General features: G+C 53.6%; 4 protein-coding genes across 4 annotated transcripts; all 4 read right to left on the reverse strand.

Moving 5' to 3' along the window:
- Positions 1 to 1,282: 1,282 nt before the first annotated feature.
- HMPREF1541_02845 (uncharacterized protein) lies at positions 1,283 to 5,806 on the reverse strand (the record flags this gene model as incomplete). Its single annotated transcript, XM_008717200.1, has 3 exons — positions 1,283 to 5,370; positions 5,415 to 5,546; positions 5,596 to 5,806. 3 exons carry the CDS (start codon positions 5,804 to 5,806, stop codon positions 1,283 to 1,285), a joined length of 4,431 nt encoding a protein of 1,476 aa, XP_008715422.1.
- A 502-nt stretch (positions 5,807 to 6,308) lies between these two features.
- On the reverse strand, positions 6,309 to 7,586 carry HMPREF1541_02846 (uncharacterized protein; the record flags this gene model as incomplete). The annotated part of the gene is made up of 2 exons (XM_008717201.1): positions 6,309 to 6,575; positions 6,624 to 7,586. The coding sequence occupies 2 exons, from the start codon at positions 7,584 to 7,586 to the stop codon at positions 6,309 to 6,311; spliced, it is 1,230 nt and encodes a 409-aa protein (XP_008715423.1).
- Positions 7,587 to 8,599: 1,013 nt separating this feature from the next.
- HMPREF1541_02847 (uncharacterized protein) lies at positions 8,600 to 10,882 on the reverse strand (the record flags this gene model as incomplete). Its single annotated transcript, XM_008717202.1, has 1 exon — positions 8,600 to 10,882. The coding sequence occupies one exon, from the start codon at positions 10,880 to 10,882 to the stop codon at positions 8,600 to 8,602; it is 2,283 nt and encodes a 760-aa protein (XP_008715424.1).
- A 2,216-nt stretch (positions 10,883 to 13,098) lies between these two features.
- HMPREF1541_02848 (uncharacterized protein) lies at positions 13,099 to 15,303 on the reverse strand (the record flags this gene model as incomplete). Its single annotated transcript, XM_008717203.1, has 3 exons — positions 13,099 to 14,648; positions 14,694 to 14,946; positions 14,992 to 15,303. The coding sequence occupies 3 exons, from the start codon at positions 15,301 to 15,303 to the stop codon at positions 13,099 to 13,101; spliced, it is 2,115 nt and encodes a 704-aa protein (XP_008715425.1).
- Between the last annotated feature and the right edge of the window lie 1,075 nt (positions 15,304 to 16,378).

Here is a 16,378-nt window from a genome sequence, read left to right on the forward strand (position 1 = left end):
TAGACAGCCAGCCTTACACTAAGCAGGGCGTCAAGCAGGCAGGTGAAGATAGGCCACTGCCGCCTTGGCGGCACTGGTGTCACTCTCAATTTAGCACTCAATACATACCGCTTCAAGCGAAAACTGCTTAACAAACCCCGGAGTAGCAGCATGCGATATGAGGGCCTTCGGATGTAAAATGATACTTGGCACCCCGATGAAGAAACACAACGGGGGTCTGTGAGTACAGCTTCGTTACCAACTGCTGATGGGGCCCGGGCATGTTTGTTCTTGCCGCCCTAACATGTCTGTTGCCACTCAGGACCGCAAACCTGCTTTAGGCGCAGAAGCGAGGTCGTTCTGGTTTGCTCCATGTAGGTAGGGTTCGAGTCTGAGCAGCGGCAGCGTTTTTAGAAACTCGGGGACAGAGCCGGCGTACGGACCCTTAGAAAACTCAAGGTAAGCTGCGCTTGGCGGCCGACTTCGCGCTCCCAGTCCAACGCCCGCTCTAAGTAGCGAAACTATTTCTGGGCTCCAGTTATTTTGATATTCGTTCGTTGTGTCCGGGCTACTGTATGGCTGGCACGACCTCAGCCAGCTCGAGGCAGGTGAGCCTCGGGCGACACCAAGGTGTTCCATTACATGCCGCTTCGTTCTTGTCTTCCCTTTGCCTCGAACTTGAGTCGATGCAAGGCATTCTCGTGGTAGGTAGATGTGACCATCCAATTTTGTGCGGCTGGACGCGGGGCAGGCTTGTAGCTCTTCAGCTTATAGAGCCCGACCAGAGCGTCATGTCATCGAAGTTCGGATCAGGACCATACCTGTGGCAACGGGACCAGTACTGGGAAATCTGTGGTACGCCCAATGACAGAAAGAGATGAAAAGTGACAATGTTTGTCGCTGACAAGAGACCGAGACAAGAAGAAGGAAGGTGGAAACAAAGATGAGGTGGGCAGTCGGGCAGCCACGTTTCTTGGCAAGGCAAAAATGAGTGGGGCCTGACTAGCCGAGGCTGCAACCCCCCTGTACCCCTGCAGTATTCGACACCTCTTCATTGCTGTGCAGCCATCGTCAAGCACATCGCTGCTAGAGAGGCAGTTGTGTAGTCCGACGATGACATGTTCGTTTATTATCTACATATTTTAGATACAGACTTGGTTGCTACCTGTCGAATACATTTGTCTCGAAAAGACTAATTCATTGGCTTTTGACACTTGTCGATAACACTTACACCGTATCTCTCTGCTGAATGAAGGCCGCCATACATTCCAAGCTGTCGAGCCACAATGCATGTCCGATCAACCTAGTCAACCAGTTCAGCGCAGTGTCCGAACTGCTTAAACATCCAGTCAGGAAACTCCGCCCACCTACGCTTCTGGTCAGCCTCCCAGAGGCGCTTCTCACGCTGCTCTTCTGTCTCTTCCGGGAACAGCTCAATTGTTGACTGATACACCTGTTCTTGCGGCGCAGCTTCGCACACTGTCTTGTCGGGCGAGCTGTGATCAGGCTCAGCGGGTCTGGTGGACAAACGAGCAGAGCCAGCATCTTGACCAGTGATGGGCTCATCATCTTTACCAAAGCTCGGCTCGTCAGCAAACATGTCTGCCAAGAACTGAGAGTCATCCATGTGATCAAGCCCAGGACCGGCTGGTGTAGCATTTTTGGCTGGGCTGCTGCTTTGGCCTGTAACAAAGAATGGCCGATCTGGCTGCCTCTGTACATCTTGCATCGACACGTGCGGTATTGGAGCCTCTAGACTGTGAGTAGTGCGAAGAGCGTCGTCGATCTTCAGAGCCAGCGCCTGGGCCTCTCTTGATTCGGCATCGTCAAAATTACCAGTAGAGCCGCTCGGACCCCAATCACACTCCATGGGATCACAAAAGTCCTCCTCGATATCGAGGGCGTCCTCGTGATGCGCTCGGTGTGGCATTCCGTTAGACGCTTCGCCAGATGCCCCGAGTTGGTGACGTCTTCCGCCTCCAACAAGTGCTTTCCTTGCCATCTGGCCCTCCGTACTTGTCCCGCAATTGATTCTCCTTGCCTGTTTTGGTGCTGGAACAGCCGGTTCCTGTGTGGCATCCGCGGGCGCTGGTTGAGAGTCTGAGCCCTTCCTGACAGCACTGGTCATAGATGTTATCTTCTGCTGTTTGTCGGTAGCGTCCACGATTTTGGCGGTTTTACCGGTTTTGTTCTTCGGCTTGGCGACACCCTCGAGGCAGCATTTGTGCTTGCATTCGACGCCCTTCTCTTTGCAGGAATGTCGGCATGTCCAACGACCATTTGGTAGCTGCGTCGACTCACGCCACTCTGACTGTTCTCCCGTAGCGCTTCTCATCGAGGTCTTTCGACCGACCTTCGTCCCTTCCGCGGCCTGCGTGCTCTTCTCAGCGGCGAGGAGCAAGTCGTCAATATCGTCGACAACGTCAATGTCGCCATGGGCAGGGATAGCAAGCAGATCTTCGTCACCAATGCCATCATCTTCAAAGCCAGCCTTGTGTTCGGTCGTCAGCAGATTTTGGGAAACCGGTCGTTTTGGTTGGGTGCTCAAAGGTTTGGTGCCGGCCGGAAAAGTACTGTGAGGGATGTCCCTGACCACAAACTCAGCGTATCTGCGGGTGCCAACAATCTCGTCACACACAACATAGCACCGGATGTAAGTGATAGGCCTGTCTAGATGGGCCGTGAAGAATATCTCCTCTCCGGTGCCCAGCTTCTGGGCCCCAAAGCGTCGGAACTCAATCACAGTCCCTTCGGAGTCTTCGGCCAGAAAGCAGACATAGATGGGAGATCTGTTGAACTCCGTTGGAAGCTTCTCGTTCAAGAAACCGATCTCCGACTTTAGCTTGAGGTTGGCACCCTTGCCTGGCTTGGTATCTCTGCCCATCTCTTTGACAGAGACGCGCAATTGCGGATAATTGGCTAGCTTGTTCAACAGCTTGTTGCCAAAGAATTGTGCACGACCAAGGGCCAGTTCAATCTGATGAGGCTCGCTGTTAAGCAGTTTTTCGATGCTATTGATACCGCGAGATGCTAGCTTGCGGCAAGAGACATCGCCAATGTCGGGCAGCTGCTTCAACTGACGAGGAGTACTGTCCCAGGCTTTGGCTGCGAGACTTTGAGCTAGCTCCAGGACATTGCGAACCGATACCGCGTCTTTGAGATGGAGTTGACAGTCAATCATGCACCGAATAAGGCGACCGACATGACCGAAGATGATGGATTTGTCTGTGGTGTACTGCTGATAATGCTTCCTATGGTTATCGCCGTCCGGCAATGAGGCGCCTCCAAGCTCACATTGAATTATGGTCGAGACTTTATGACTTGGGAGCGCAATATCGACATTGACCGGAAACATAATCTCAGCCCTCTTGTTGAGTTCTTTGTAGAAAGCCTTTTCGCCGCTGCGGACGCGTATTCCTTCGAATTCCGCTGCTCGTGTCAAGATGGACAGGATCTCGGACAACTTCGCCCGCGGCGGTATCGCGACGAAGGTCTTCATCGTTTCGAACCTGACGCAGTACCTTGCCATGGCCTCGCCAAGTTCGGTACATTTGATACTGCCTATGTCTTCGATGAGGTTAACTCCTAGCAGTAGCTTGATCTCTTTTTCGCAGAGGTGTTGCATGAGACTTTCGACATCTAAGCTCTCACCGCTACCTTCTAACTGGTAGTGAGCCGGATTGCGGCGGACACGGACTTTCAGGAAAGTACTGGACAGCCAACGTTTGGCGGAATCCATGTCGCAAATAGTACCGAGGCCGATCTCTGCATTGAGGTGCTCAATCAGGTTGCGGTGGAGCGTACTCTCTAGTAGCTCTTGACCAGAAACCATCTTTTTGTAGTGTTCCACTTGATAGTCACGCGTTAGTATTACCGCACAGGCTGAATTCTCAAACTGCGGTCGACCAGCACGCCCAAGCATCTGCATGACTTCAAGGTCTGAATAGCTTTGCAGGCCATTTGCGCCACTCCAAGTCATTGTTCCCTGCAACACGACTAGATAGCAGGGCAAATTGACGCCCACTGCCAAAGTCGACGTACTGCAAATGACGCTAATGTTGCCCTGCAAAAAGCCTTGCTCAACAGCATTTCGGTCCGCTGGACACAATCCGCCATGGTGAAAAGCAACGCCGGTGGCCACAACCTTGCGCAAGTCCCCGTCCTGTACCAATATTGGTCTGTTGGGAGCAGGCCAGGGACGTTGGTTGGGGGAAGCGGTGGTCCAGAATGCGGCTAGATCATTTGCTGTTTGCCCAGAGGATCTCCGTGTCACGCAGAAGACCATTGTGGGCTTGCTTTTGCTGTGAGCGACGATCATGTCTGATACATGTTTCCTGAGAACGCCGTCAAATGCAAAGTCATTTGCCCCGTACTGATATCCGTATACGTGCTTTTGAAGCTTGACTGGCCGAAAGCTTTCGTCGAAAACCTCACGCATCGCAGGAACTTCAGGCGTGGCGGAGTTCTTGCCTAGCCAGGTAGCAATGTCGTCGGAGTTGGGCACTGTTGCGGACAAGGCAATGAAGCGTACCGAGGTGCCAAAAGACTTCATTCTCGAGATGACCGCCTCCAAAGTGGCACCCCGTTGATCCTTGAGCATGTGGACCTCATCAACGAGGAACAGCTTGATCATCTGCACAAGCTTCTTATTGTCTCGCCATTTCCTGGTGATGCTATCCCACTTCTCAGGGGTCGTGATTATGATGCTGGCCTGCTGAACCTTCCTGAGACGGCCTCCCTCTGTGTCTCCGGTCAGCTCAGCACAGTCAAGACCAAGGAGCCTGAACTTCTGGTCCCAGTCCTGATACCTCTCGCTGCAGAGAGACTTGGTAGGGGCTTGATAGACGATCTTGAAGTCTTGATTGTTGGAGGCCAGAATGACACGACATATGGCGAGCTCCATGATTGCTGTTTTACCACTGCCTGTGGGGGCAGAAACGACAAGGTTATCATCTGATTCAAATGCTGCTGGGTAGCACTTGGATTGCACAGCGTTCAGCACATCATATGGGAAGACAGTTCTTATCTTGCCGGGAAGGTCCACGGTACAAACTAGTTGAATCCCACGCATGACTGGCGGAGGGTGGCCCAACGGTAGCATTGAGTCATCACCCTGGGTCGAGGATCTGGTATTGCGTCTCTTACTATGGCCCTGACCCTGAGCTGGCGGCGAGTATTGTCGCTTCGTACTTTGGGCAGAGGCTGTTACTGGACCTTGGTAAGCGTTGAACTGATTCACATCCTGAGAAGGCTCGGTCGTCCGTCTGCTGCCGTGCGAAGCTGACTGATAGAACCGCCGCTGCTGGAGAGCTGCCACTATCGGACTGGAGGCGACATCGTTGACAGACGACCCGTGACCATCGATGGGCAATGAAACATCATGCAAGTCGTCTGTGCTGATTAGTTCATATGGCACAAGCTTTTGACGCTCATACCCATGAAGGCTTGTTCGAACTGATACCTACTCCTTCCACCATCGAGCCGACGAGGTGTAGGCAATGAAGTTCGTGAACGGTCGTAGCGCGCTACTGAATTGTCTTGCGGAATCTCGGCGAGAAGCTGCTTGTCTACACTTCTGTTATGGTACCATTCGCTATGATGGGGCACTCGTCTCACCGAAATCATCGAGCATCACATCAGTCTCACGACCAAGTGGGGGATGTGAGTGGACCTGTACAGATGGAGCGACATGTGAGTTAGGCTGGTAACGAGAGGGCGAGGAGAAGTAATTGCTGCTTTCGACGACGCCATGGGACTCTGGTAAGCGAGGGCGGTAATGAGCCTTGAATGGTTGGGAGGGACCACGATCGTACACGTGTTGGTGCATCACGAGGCTGAGCAGGTAGCACCCTGGCTACCTCGTCTTCTGCGGGATTAGATCGGGTTAGGGACGCTGAGGTAGGTTGACACGCGGGACTGACGCGTCTTGGGTTGAAATCGGGATGGGTCAGGGAAGGAAGATGCAGTATCGATGCCAAGCTTCGTTCTTGCTTCAGTCCACTTCGAATTCGCCCGACCTCTTCGCTCCCCTGCTCCCCTGGCGGCCTGCTACCCTACTTGGCTACCTACCTGTGCCGACTCGAGCGGCGCAAACACGTTACTTCTGCGTCCTCGCGACGCCAGACCCGCTTATCCACCTCTTGACGCCGTTTACAGCTCGCAACCGATGGTGAGTGCGATGGGGACGCTTTCCAAGCCCCAGCCGGCTCCACGAATGGTCCGTGACAAGCATCACTTGCAAGACCGTGGACTATACCGGCAGCTTATGGCCAAGGCGGTGTGCACAGCTCATCTGATCATCTATCCAACAATGCCAGTTGACTGCCCGTTCAATCATGTGCCTTCGTGAAGTAACCCACCTCATTCTTCCTCTTCTTATAGGAAGGCGATCCGGGCCGAGAGGTTGCGAGTGCCTTCTCTTCTGAGCTGAGCGGGGTTTTGGGAATTTGAATAGACATATCGCCAGCCTCTGTGGGACTAGAGATTGTGGGTTTCTCGAACTCCTGAATCCTAATCTGAGGAGGTTTCCCATTTCCTGTATCATGCGTCGAGTACAGCCACGTAGCCAACAGAACTATTGTGGTACCGATAATAAACTGTAGACATTAGTAAAACGCTCACAGTTTCTGTAGAGGGGAACGCACATTCATGGAAGCAATAAAGTCGAAAAATATGAAGCTTGCAAAGCTGCTCAAGATCATGCTGATGCTCACAGCAAAGTTCTTGGAGATGTTGTCGGCATAGTAGATCGCAAACGCTGCCACGATGCCGCCAAAGGACTGAATCGCAATAGACAAGACCACGACCCAGTTATAACCAGCGAAGAAGCCGTTCTTGGCCACATGTTCGCCGTCAAGAAATATGATTCCGATGAAGAAGGCCGGAAAGAGGGAGTATAGCGATAGCTGAACGTTACGGATCCACATTGACGTGGAATGCGTCGAGTCTTTAATGGTACGCTCAAAGTAAACACCTGCCCATCCAGAACAGACACACACCGACAGGAGGGCAAGCAGGCCGACGGATGCGTCTGCGCCAGGGCTATTGAGCGCGAGTTCATCTTCCTCAATGCCTTCGTAGGTCGCAGATCGCTTCCGCATGTTTGCGCCGCTCGGCGAAAGACCGAGGTGCTGTAGGAGGGGGTTGATCGACCGCGGAACGTAGATACGTGTATGGTGGCTCGATGCCAGGGAATGCCTTTCTTCGTGTGGTAAGGAGACGAGAGCGACTCCGATCATGAGCATCAGTAGAGCCAGCCATTGCCGAGGCGTCAAACTCCTTCGCAGCATCACCACACTGAAGACTGCGGTGACGATGATCTTGAACTGGTAGACAACGTGAAAGGTGGCTGCGTCGAGGTTGGAGATGGCAACGTATTGCAGGCTGTTTGCCAAAGTGTAGACGCTTGCAGGTATGGCCATCTTCCAGCTGTCACCCGCGATTATGGCATTTGTGAATCCGCCTATTAGATGCGTCAGGGTCACGGTGCCCGGCGCGTTCAGCGCAAATTCGTGGAAGGCGATGGTCAGACATATGACCAGCTTAAGAGCTTCGACGAGGAAGACGGCGGTAGAAGGCAGATAGCGATGGCCATCAGGTGTTGGCATAACCCTGGAATAATGTAAAATCTGGGCTGCTGTCAGTCATGGCTCGTGACACAATGCTGCAGGGCGCATACGAGAACGAAGGCCGAAAACTGAAAGCAAAGGAGCACCAGCGTGACGCGCCGCAAGAACTGGAGCCCCATCTTCCGGGTATCGATATATTGTTAAGGAGAGGAGGATACGGATGGCGCGTGCTGCGATGGAATGGTCGTCTCCGACATGGACGAGTTGGCAGGACGGGGGTCAGGACGTTCAAGGAGTGTGACAGGGCTTTAGAATGCAGCCGTGAATGAATGGATTGAATGAGCGAGTCTAATTAAACTTGAACATGCGGAACCAAAAGGCGGTCGCCGCAACGGATGGATGTTGGTGTTCAGGTGATTTGGTCACTGGGCCATGAATGGTGCATGCTGGGATGTCATGGCATTACTCTTCGATTGGGGAAAAAAAGCATGAGTTCCACGAGATGCGGTGCTGCTTCGGACGGGGGAGCGGTAGCCACAAACGATTGGCGCATCGCTGTCCACGGGTTGTCGAGGCTTGGCTACCTCTTGTTTGCCGGGTTGGCCCCTATAACGAGAAAAGGGGGAAGCCCGGATCTTCGGACCACAAGGGCGATGCACTATTCGGCACGACTCCCCAGACTCCGACTCTCTGTTTGAATAGGCATATGAATACTACTATAGTATGCGAACACGTCTGGCTGATGCTATCGTGCCCTTCCGAAAGGGACTAATGGTACAAAGCAAGTCTTCCGCCCCCTATTTCCAGCTGCTGACCTGGCAATGTCGTGCCCCCTTTCATCACTGACGTAGACTGTGGGTATCCAATATCAAAGAAAATCAATGTCCAAACCCGTCCGCTCAAATGGGAAATGACGTGTGTTGCTTGTAGCTCGCCCGCTTCTCCCCTGCTGTTGGGTCTGTAAAAAATTACACTAGTGTCGCTGAGTAGTGTCAGAAGGATCGTGTCGTCTGGGTCTGGTTCTGGTGAGGAAAGATTCTAGAGGAAACAGCCTAGTGCGCGACGCCTTGGGGGGCGCCCATCCTCGCGTTCCAGCCGCGATATGGCCAATCAATAAATTCTTGAGATGGGATCTCTTCCCGGGACGCAGGAGCCTTCTCAAGCTCATCCAGCGAGACTATGTTGCTGAAGTGGCTTGACTCGGTGCGGTTGCGCGAGTGGCCCGGGGCAGCCAATTGAGGATCCGGTGGCGAATAGTACGTGTCGCGGCTCTGGCGCCGGTCGGGCGTGTTGAGCGACAGCAAGGACGGCGATACCGAGTGATCCAAGCTGTTGTCAGATGACAATGACAACCTATTGACCTGGGTTGGTGCTTCGTACGTCAACTGTGACTGTCGCGCTGTGGTGCTGGTCTGAATCGTCGTGGCCGAGTTCCGCGACATGGACCCATCACTATCTATGTACCTGCTGTACAGCTGCTGCACCGGCTGTCGGGGATGAAAGCTCGACATCGAGTCGGCACTGGGTTCGCGCCGCGGCGGCGTCCGCACCTGTCCTCGTTCCAGGTTTCGAAGGGCATGCAGCCGTCGGTCTCGGGTTACCGTCTGCTTCATGGTGGCCTTCTTGAGCCGCATGGCCGCCAGCAATGACTCCTCTTGTTTGGTTACGCTCATCATCCTCCTGCTCTCGACGCTCGCGCTGTCGGAGAAAACGCTGATCGACATGCGATAGGCTGAGTTGTCGCTCTCCACCGGCGTGCTTGGGAAAGAAGGGATGAGGTCTGACTCTTGTGCCACCCCGGCGCTCTGCCTCTCGGCTTCATCGTACAGCTGAGACAAGGCGAGACTGCTGCCACGTTTGGGTACCGGCATCTGAATGTGGTCGGGTCGGCTGCTTCGATTGACTACTTTGAGTGTACGTACCCGGGGCTGTTGTGCGCCCACGGCAGCAGGTTTGGCTTTCAATTCATGGGCGGTGCCGACTTCCACCTCTGAATCGTTGTTGAATGCCATCGCCACACTGTCCCGGATGGCAGGTTGCGGTGGCTGTGGAGATCGAACCGGCACAGCGTACTTAGCTGCACTTATCTCGTCCTCGCTTTCGGAACCAGACAGGTCCAGATAGCTGTTCTTGGTCAGATCCGTTCCCTGGATCGCCTTCCGCTTGCTAGCCGAGGTGTGTTGCGACCTGGTGCTCTGTTGCGCGAGGCTGCTTGTCGAAGCTTTGGCATTCAGTATCGCGACTCGTGGACTAGGTCGAGCCACACTAGATGTGCTCTGCAGAAACTGCTTGGGTGTGGTGACGCTGCTGCTACTGGTCTTGAAACCTTGCACGTCCGTCTGGATCGACGACTGGTCCGAAGGAGGCTTGATTCTTTCGTCCCGGAAGGCAGATTCCAGGCCTGAAACAAACTGTTCTTCGAATTCAGGCTCATTAAGGATTTCATCCTCGCTGGTCTCGCCCTCCAAACCATCAAACCAATGCTTCGCACCGATCCTTGGTCGTCTAACGTTGACTTTGAGACAAGCGGGGTCCATTGGCTCAAGCAGCGCCTTGTTGGTGGTTCCCATAGTTCGCCGTGATAAGCTACTAGGCTTTGGTGGGGTAAAATGTGAGCCACGAGGTGTTCTTGACACATCATTCATCGACTTGATGGACGGGACGCTCTCGTAACCTGATTCCGGCCGCCAATTTGGCGGATCCGGTGTCGGGGTAGGAGTTTCGCTTGTCCGTGGTCGCTGCTTGCTCAACTTGCGGCCTTCTGGGCCAGGACGAGGCTTGGGCGATTTACTGGGCTTTGGCGAATTCCTTTCGCCAAATGGAAAGAACAAGACTCGTGGGCTACCCTTGTGCAATGCCATGTCACGTCGCGATGACTCGGATGTCTGCTGTGATACACGCATTGGCACTTTTTGGGGGTCGTAGTGCGAGTTCAGCGTCGACGAGGATGCAAAGTTCTTGATGGACATTTTCGGAGTTGGGTCGTCGTCTACAGCACTGCGCAGATATTCCTCATGGAGTAAGACTGACGACGGCCGGAGTTCGAGGTCAGGCGGCGGTCGTCCTCCTACTCCTCCTCGCCCATCTCGCCGCAGCCCGCGTGCTTCCGCCTGCATTTCTGGCTGTGGTGGTCTATTGTGACTCCTGCTGGAGGTTGTTGAGGTAATGCTTTGGTTTCTCGCTATTCGCATGTCTGTCTCCGTTATTCCCAGCAGATTCTGCGCTTTAGTTTCTTGGTCGTTCCGTTTCGACGACATCTTGCTGGTCATTTCTCCTGCATTGGTGCGATTTCGCCTGAGGACCGACGGTAAATGGAAGAGAGGTGAGGGCGCCATGGTTTGGACGAGCCTTTAGGCCCGGTGATTGGTCGGAGAGTGGCGGCGTCCTTGAGAGGGAGGGGAAGAGATCTTGTCAATGAGGTCGAAGCGACAGACTAACATTGCTCTCAATGATTTCGAACTCTGGCCATTAGGGGGCCGGCGTACAGGTAGTACAAAATAATTCGCACAGAAATCGTGCTGTGTAGCTGTCACTGTGCTACCGAAGTTTTGGCTGAGCCAGTCACTGTTGTAGTAGCGGTCGGGGCAATCTATGCGATGATCCTGAGATCCGAAAAAGCAGAGTCTCCGCTGTCAACCGGCGGCCTCGGTATGCAGGTACAGAGTTCTGGCAGCACGTTGGAGTAAGGGAGACACGAGGGAAGCGTCGGATAGATGAGGGCATGCAGCAGGTCCCGTAGAGAAGGTTCGGTGGCTCTGGGAAGCTTCGGGGATGGAGGAGTCAGACGAACTGAGATTGGCACCGCTACAGGGCACTATGACGAGAAGAGAGTCGCTCACTGCAGCGACGACCCCGGTCGGCGATCAGCCAAACCTCGTCTGTGCAGTGGGCAGCCAGCAACATGGGGGCTAGGAGATACCCTCCACTTGGTGTGGGGATTGATCGATGGCGACCATTGATCGTAGATAGTTTTCCTGGCTCAGGCTTCCCAAGGAAGTATCCTCTTTCTCCAAGACAGCGGCTCTGGCGCCGAACTGTGGGACGAGGGTGGTGCCTGAAGGCTGACCACCGCGGTGATCTTTCGGGTAAACCTCTTGTCTTTGCCAGATTAGACAGAAGTTCGGCAGACCTGCCCGCTCCCAATTGTCCACACACTCTTGGTCTTAGGGCAAACCGCTGCGGCTTGAAGAATGCCTCTATCAATCTCACCGGCTGCGTGAAGCGACCGACAGAGGCGAGAATGGCGCACCACTGCACCACGCGCACAACGGGAATATCACAAGCCGGGCAAGCGGCCACAGAAGGCAGCTGATCACTAGCAAGCCCAGCTAGCGAAAGCCTTCGACGCCATTTTCTGTTCTGTTAGGCTTGTGTAGCGTGGATTAGCCTGATAGGGGCCCGTCACTTTCCAACAGTAAGCGTGCGACTGGGGGCTTTCAGGGGTGCATGGCGCGGCCCTAAGAGACTTGTCGGCGTGGTGGGGCACAGTAGAAATCTGGTATCGCATTGTCAAATTGTACTCCGTAAGTACATGCATACCGGTCGCAAGCTTGCTGCAGGATTATCTGCCAGGAGCTGCAACAATCAGGAGACTTTCCCCTGAACACCAGAAATCCATCCATAACGAGTGAGTGACCCGTTAGTTATGGGCGTGGGTGAAACACTTTAAAGCTATCCCAGACCGTCGCACCTGCTGGCGGGGTTCTTGTTAGTACTAGTAATTGATCGTCGGAGCCGTCTCCTGCAAAGGAACGAGCTTGGATTCAGAGAATTGTCCAGAGGGGTAAGAATAGCGCCTATCCGAGGAATAACCACAATCTTTGTGGTTCGACCACCCTAAGCATGCCCCCAGCATGGCTTTCATGGGCACATGGTACGGAGTAGTGGCATGCAGGGACAGGGACAAGGGTGCTGCGGCTATGCTCCTCATCTCGTCAGGCGAGCAAACGGACTCAAGACGCAAGCAAGTCCGTCTTTCTCCCCAACCGAGAAAGATGTCTGTTTGTCAGTTCACCAGGTCATCGTCAGGTCGACGACGGGTTCCGCAACTATCGCTCCTGGGACCCGCTGCTAGATCTCGGTACACAAGCCCCAATCAAGCCGAAGTGGATAGCGACGGCCCCGACAGCAGCATTTTGGGCGTCGGTGGCTTGACGGATCAATCCGTGAACCCTTTTCGAGGCAATTGGGCGGCGCACGGGTAGCCTTCTATTAACTTTGGGCATATTTGACATGTCGACAACAAGTATGATTAACACCTCTCGTAGTAAGCTTCGTCGGGACACACAGAGCGCACCTACTATCTGTAATCACCCACGTTGTTTCGTTCGAATTACATTCATTGTCCATTGTGACTTTTCCGGCAAAGTAGAAATCGAGCCATTTCTCGTGGGAACTTCCCGGGCCCATCGCCATCACTGTTTTTCGTCTCGATAATCAATCTGCACCAGGCCGCGTGTTTTGGCCCACTGCGCTATTCTCCGTACATCTGAAGACAGTCGAGAAGATCGACATGGCGCCGAACACGTGTACGCTCGGCTGATTGCAATCCTCAAAGGTCGGTGACGGTGGATATGCTAGCCGGGCTTCTCGTATCGTGAATCGGAGTGACCGCTTCATGAGTTACCCGAGCCGTTCCATTATCTTCGAGCGACGGACTGGTTGGGGTCGATCTGTCTAGACTGATGAAAGCTTTGGAGACGCTGATCCTGCGCCGGCGTGGAGACGGTTCTTCTTGTGTCTCCATGACCGCCTTACGTTTCAGGCTATCATCGGTATAGTAACCCCATCGCACTACTGGATGACCGAATGAGTCGATTACAACCACATCTTCAGCTCCTTGACCGATTGTATAGTCTTGATGTCGGGAATAGTTGCTCAGGCTCTCGCCCAACTCAGCAAGTCTAGCTTCGTCGCTGTCGCCGTCGCGAACCGTGCGATAAAGATGCGATATGGCCGCGAGTGGATCGAGGTATTCCGTCTGCATTCTTCGCAGCTGCTCTGCAGTCACAGGGAGAATGCTAGCAAACCCATTTTGGGGCGGAGAGATGATTCCTTCTTGAACCAATCGTTCGAACAGCCTTGCTTGTTTGAACTCGTCGTCAACCTCTGCAGTACCGAAGACTTGGACAGAGAGTCCTCCTACAAGGTCAATGGCGGATCCCTTCAAGCCAGAGATATGCATCAAAGCAAGACGCATATGCACCAACCCAGCCATGTCTTTGAGCAATTCACTTGCTCTCGGCAGCAGCAAGCATGAGTAGCAGAGATGCTGATTTGGCATAGATCCCTGGCGTGTGATGAGCGTCAGGCCATAGCACTCTGAGTGTTGCCAGGAGTTACAGAGATGGCAGAACACCATATGTTCGCAACCAGTCTGATATCCGCATTCGCAGTGGACGACATCTGACTGTTCTAGACGAGTCAAGATACCTTGGTCAAGGTCATCTCTATCGAAGAATGTCGTACCGTTCGGAGCCTCGAAGTCAAGGCAATAGGCTTGGACTACCGCCTCGGCCATCTTCTCCAGGACGATGTCGCGTCTTCGTCTGCTTCTTGCCAGCACCGCCAGTCCCTGCAATGGGTTCTTGATATGTTCCACCAGACCCTCGTTATCGATAGGAGTCTTGACGGACTTTGATCTTACGCTCTTTCTGGTTCTGGGAGGCCTCGTCTTGCTCATGGAGGTCGAACCATTTCCGTCCCTCTTTGGAGAAGAAGATTCGCTTCGAGGTGTTTGTCTCGAGGAGCCTGTGGTAGGTAACGCAGATCGAATGGGTGAGATTGGTGGGCCAGGTAGTGTCGAAACTAATCCATCATGTCGGCCCGAAGACGTCTTCTGCAAATTCTGGAGCTGGTTGCTGATGACAGTGTCTTGTATCTGCGAAGCAGTCTGGTATCCGAAGGTTGAATTCCTTGCTGTGAGGTCGACAGTGTGGTGCGAAGAGTCGAGCTTGCCAATAACCGGGCCGGATCCATCCCAGAGCTTCGCCCAGTCTTCGCCTACGATCTTGTGGTTCGCCGCATCGGTGAAACCCACGGGCTCATAGCCGTTGGGACAGTCAGACTTGTACGCAGTACTCATTCCCAGGGAGCGCTTGCCTGTACTCGATCAGTCGGTATCGAGATGCATATGTGAGTACTTACCAGGCAGCCGTGGCAGATCCTTGATCGACCGCAGAAGGCATCTAATGGCAGACTTGAAACTGCGTTGGGCGTCTGGTAGCGACAGGTGTTGCTGCTGTTCTTTTAACTCGATGCTTGATACACTTTTTCCGTAGTAGTTGAAGCTGTAAGTGTATGTTTCACGAATGGTCTTGTGGTCACCAGAGTCGGTGGTGACGAAGACTTGAAGGACGTCTAGGTAGCCCGCTTCAACTGCCTCAAAAACTCCGTGCTCCTGAAATGAGGTCAGTCTTGGAAATCTTACCGCTCCGAGACTTACAATCAGGTCGAGCAGCTGATTTGCGGCTTGGTCGTTACTACGCACAAGAATGCGAATCTCTTGAGAGTGTCCTGGGGCGGCTGGATCAAAGTGGCAAAAGTTGTCATAGCTATTCTCATCTTCTAGGGAGATCTGGTTGATGTACCTCTTTCTGAAGCAGGTTGATTGCCAATCCAGCAGCTCGCGGGTGTGGCAGATACAGGCGAGAGATGCGTTGAGGAAGATCTTTACCAGAGCCAGACTCTGTGCCTCTGTCAGCTCGACCTGCGACTTGTGATGGGCCAAGGGCGCGAGCATCAAGTGCGAAGCCATGCTGGAGATGCCTGACCAAGAAAAGGAAACAAAAAGTGGTTGGCAGAAGGTAGTGAAACGGGAGACGAAGACGGCGGATGAGATTGATGACCGCCGGAAAATGTAGCAGGCGCATTTGAGAATCTCAGATTCCTTTGACAAACCTCCAACAAACCTCAAGCAAACACTCTGCATAAGGTGATGCTTGGATGTCCATCGCCGGTCATAATGAAGCAACGTATCTCCCTCATTCTCCGGCAGTGTTCATATCCTGCCCGTGTCTGGTTGCTGTTCACGATGCCCCAAGCCAACGGATCTAATAGCCAGCACCCCCTTCCTCTCGTCACGGATCCTCGCAGTCATGCCAACTCCGAGACTTAGACTTGACCTTAGCATGAGTCTCATTATGCGTTACGCAGTGAGCAAGCCTCCCCACCATGATCGTGCTGCTCCTTTCGTAGACAGCGAAACAATTCATCACCATTCCCAACAGGTTTGTAATCACTCAGGACCGTCTTCAACGAAGCCTCGCCGTTTTGATCTTCTGCCGTTGAAGAAGCATCCAGTAAGGCAGTTGTAAGTAATGTAGTCAGCAGATACGACGAGGCTGTCCTCAGCACGGTGAGCATGCGAGCGTCTAGGCACAGGAGGTGGCGGAAATGACGAGTTTTTTCGAACGGCCAAGCCGAGGGCTCGGTCACTCCCGCGCCGAGCCTGCTGCCAATCAGCGGCTGCCGCTATGGCTCACGCCGTCGGGCTTCAACTCAGCGCTTTCCGATTCACTCTTGCAAAGTGCTATTCTTGCACCGTGTAGTAATCTGCACCTTCGCCTGCACTCCTCATCGCAGGCTCTCTTCGCATACTTTGCCAGATACAACATCGCTCTGAATTTAGGCCCGACCAAGAGTCTTCCCAGCTGCTTCGTTGCAGCCAATAACAAAGCCCTGTCTCCAGGCCTTCCCCTCGATACGCGCTTCCCCCTCCCACCAACCGCACACGTACCGAGGCCACAGCCTGTGCGATCCTGACTGCCGCGTAGGCTGTCTGGTGCCCTTTCTTGATATCTACTTGTCGGTTCGCTGTGGTCACAAAACGT

Source organism: Cyphellophora europaea (genome assembly GCF_000365145.1).
Source record: "Cyphellophora europaea CBS 101466 unplaced genomic scaffold supercont1.2, whole genome shotgun sequence".
Classification (NCBI taxonomy): Eukaryota; Fungi; Ascomycota; class Eurotiomycetes; order Chaetothyriales; family Cyphellophoraceae; genus Cyphellophora; species Cyphellophora europaea.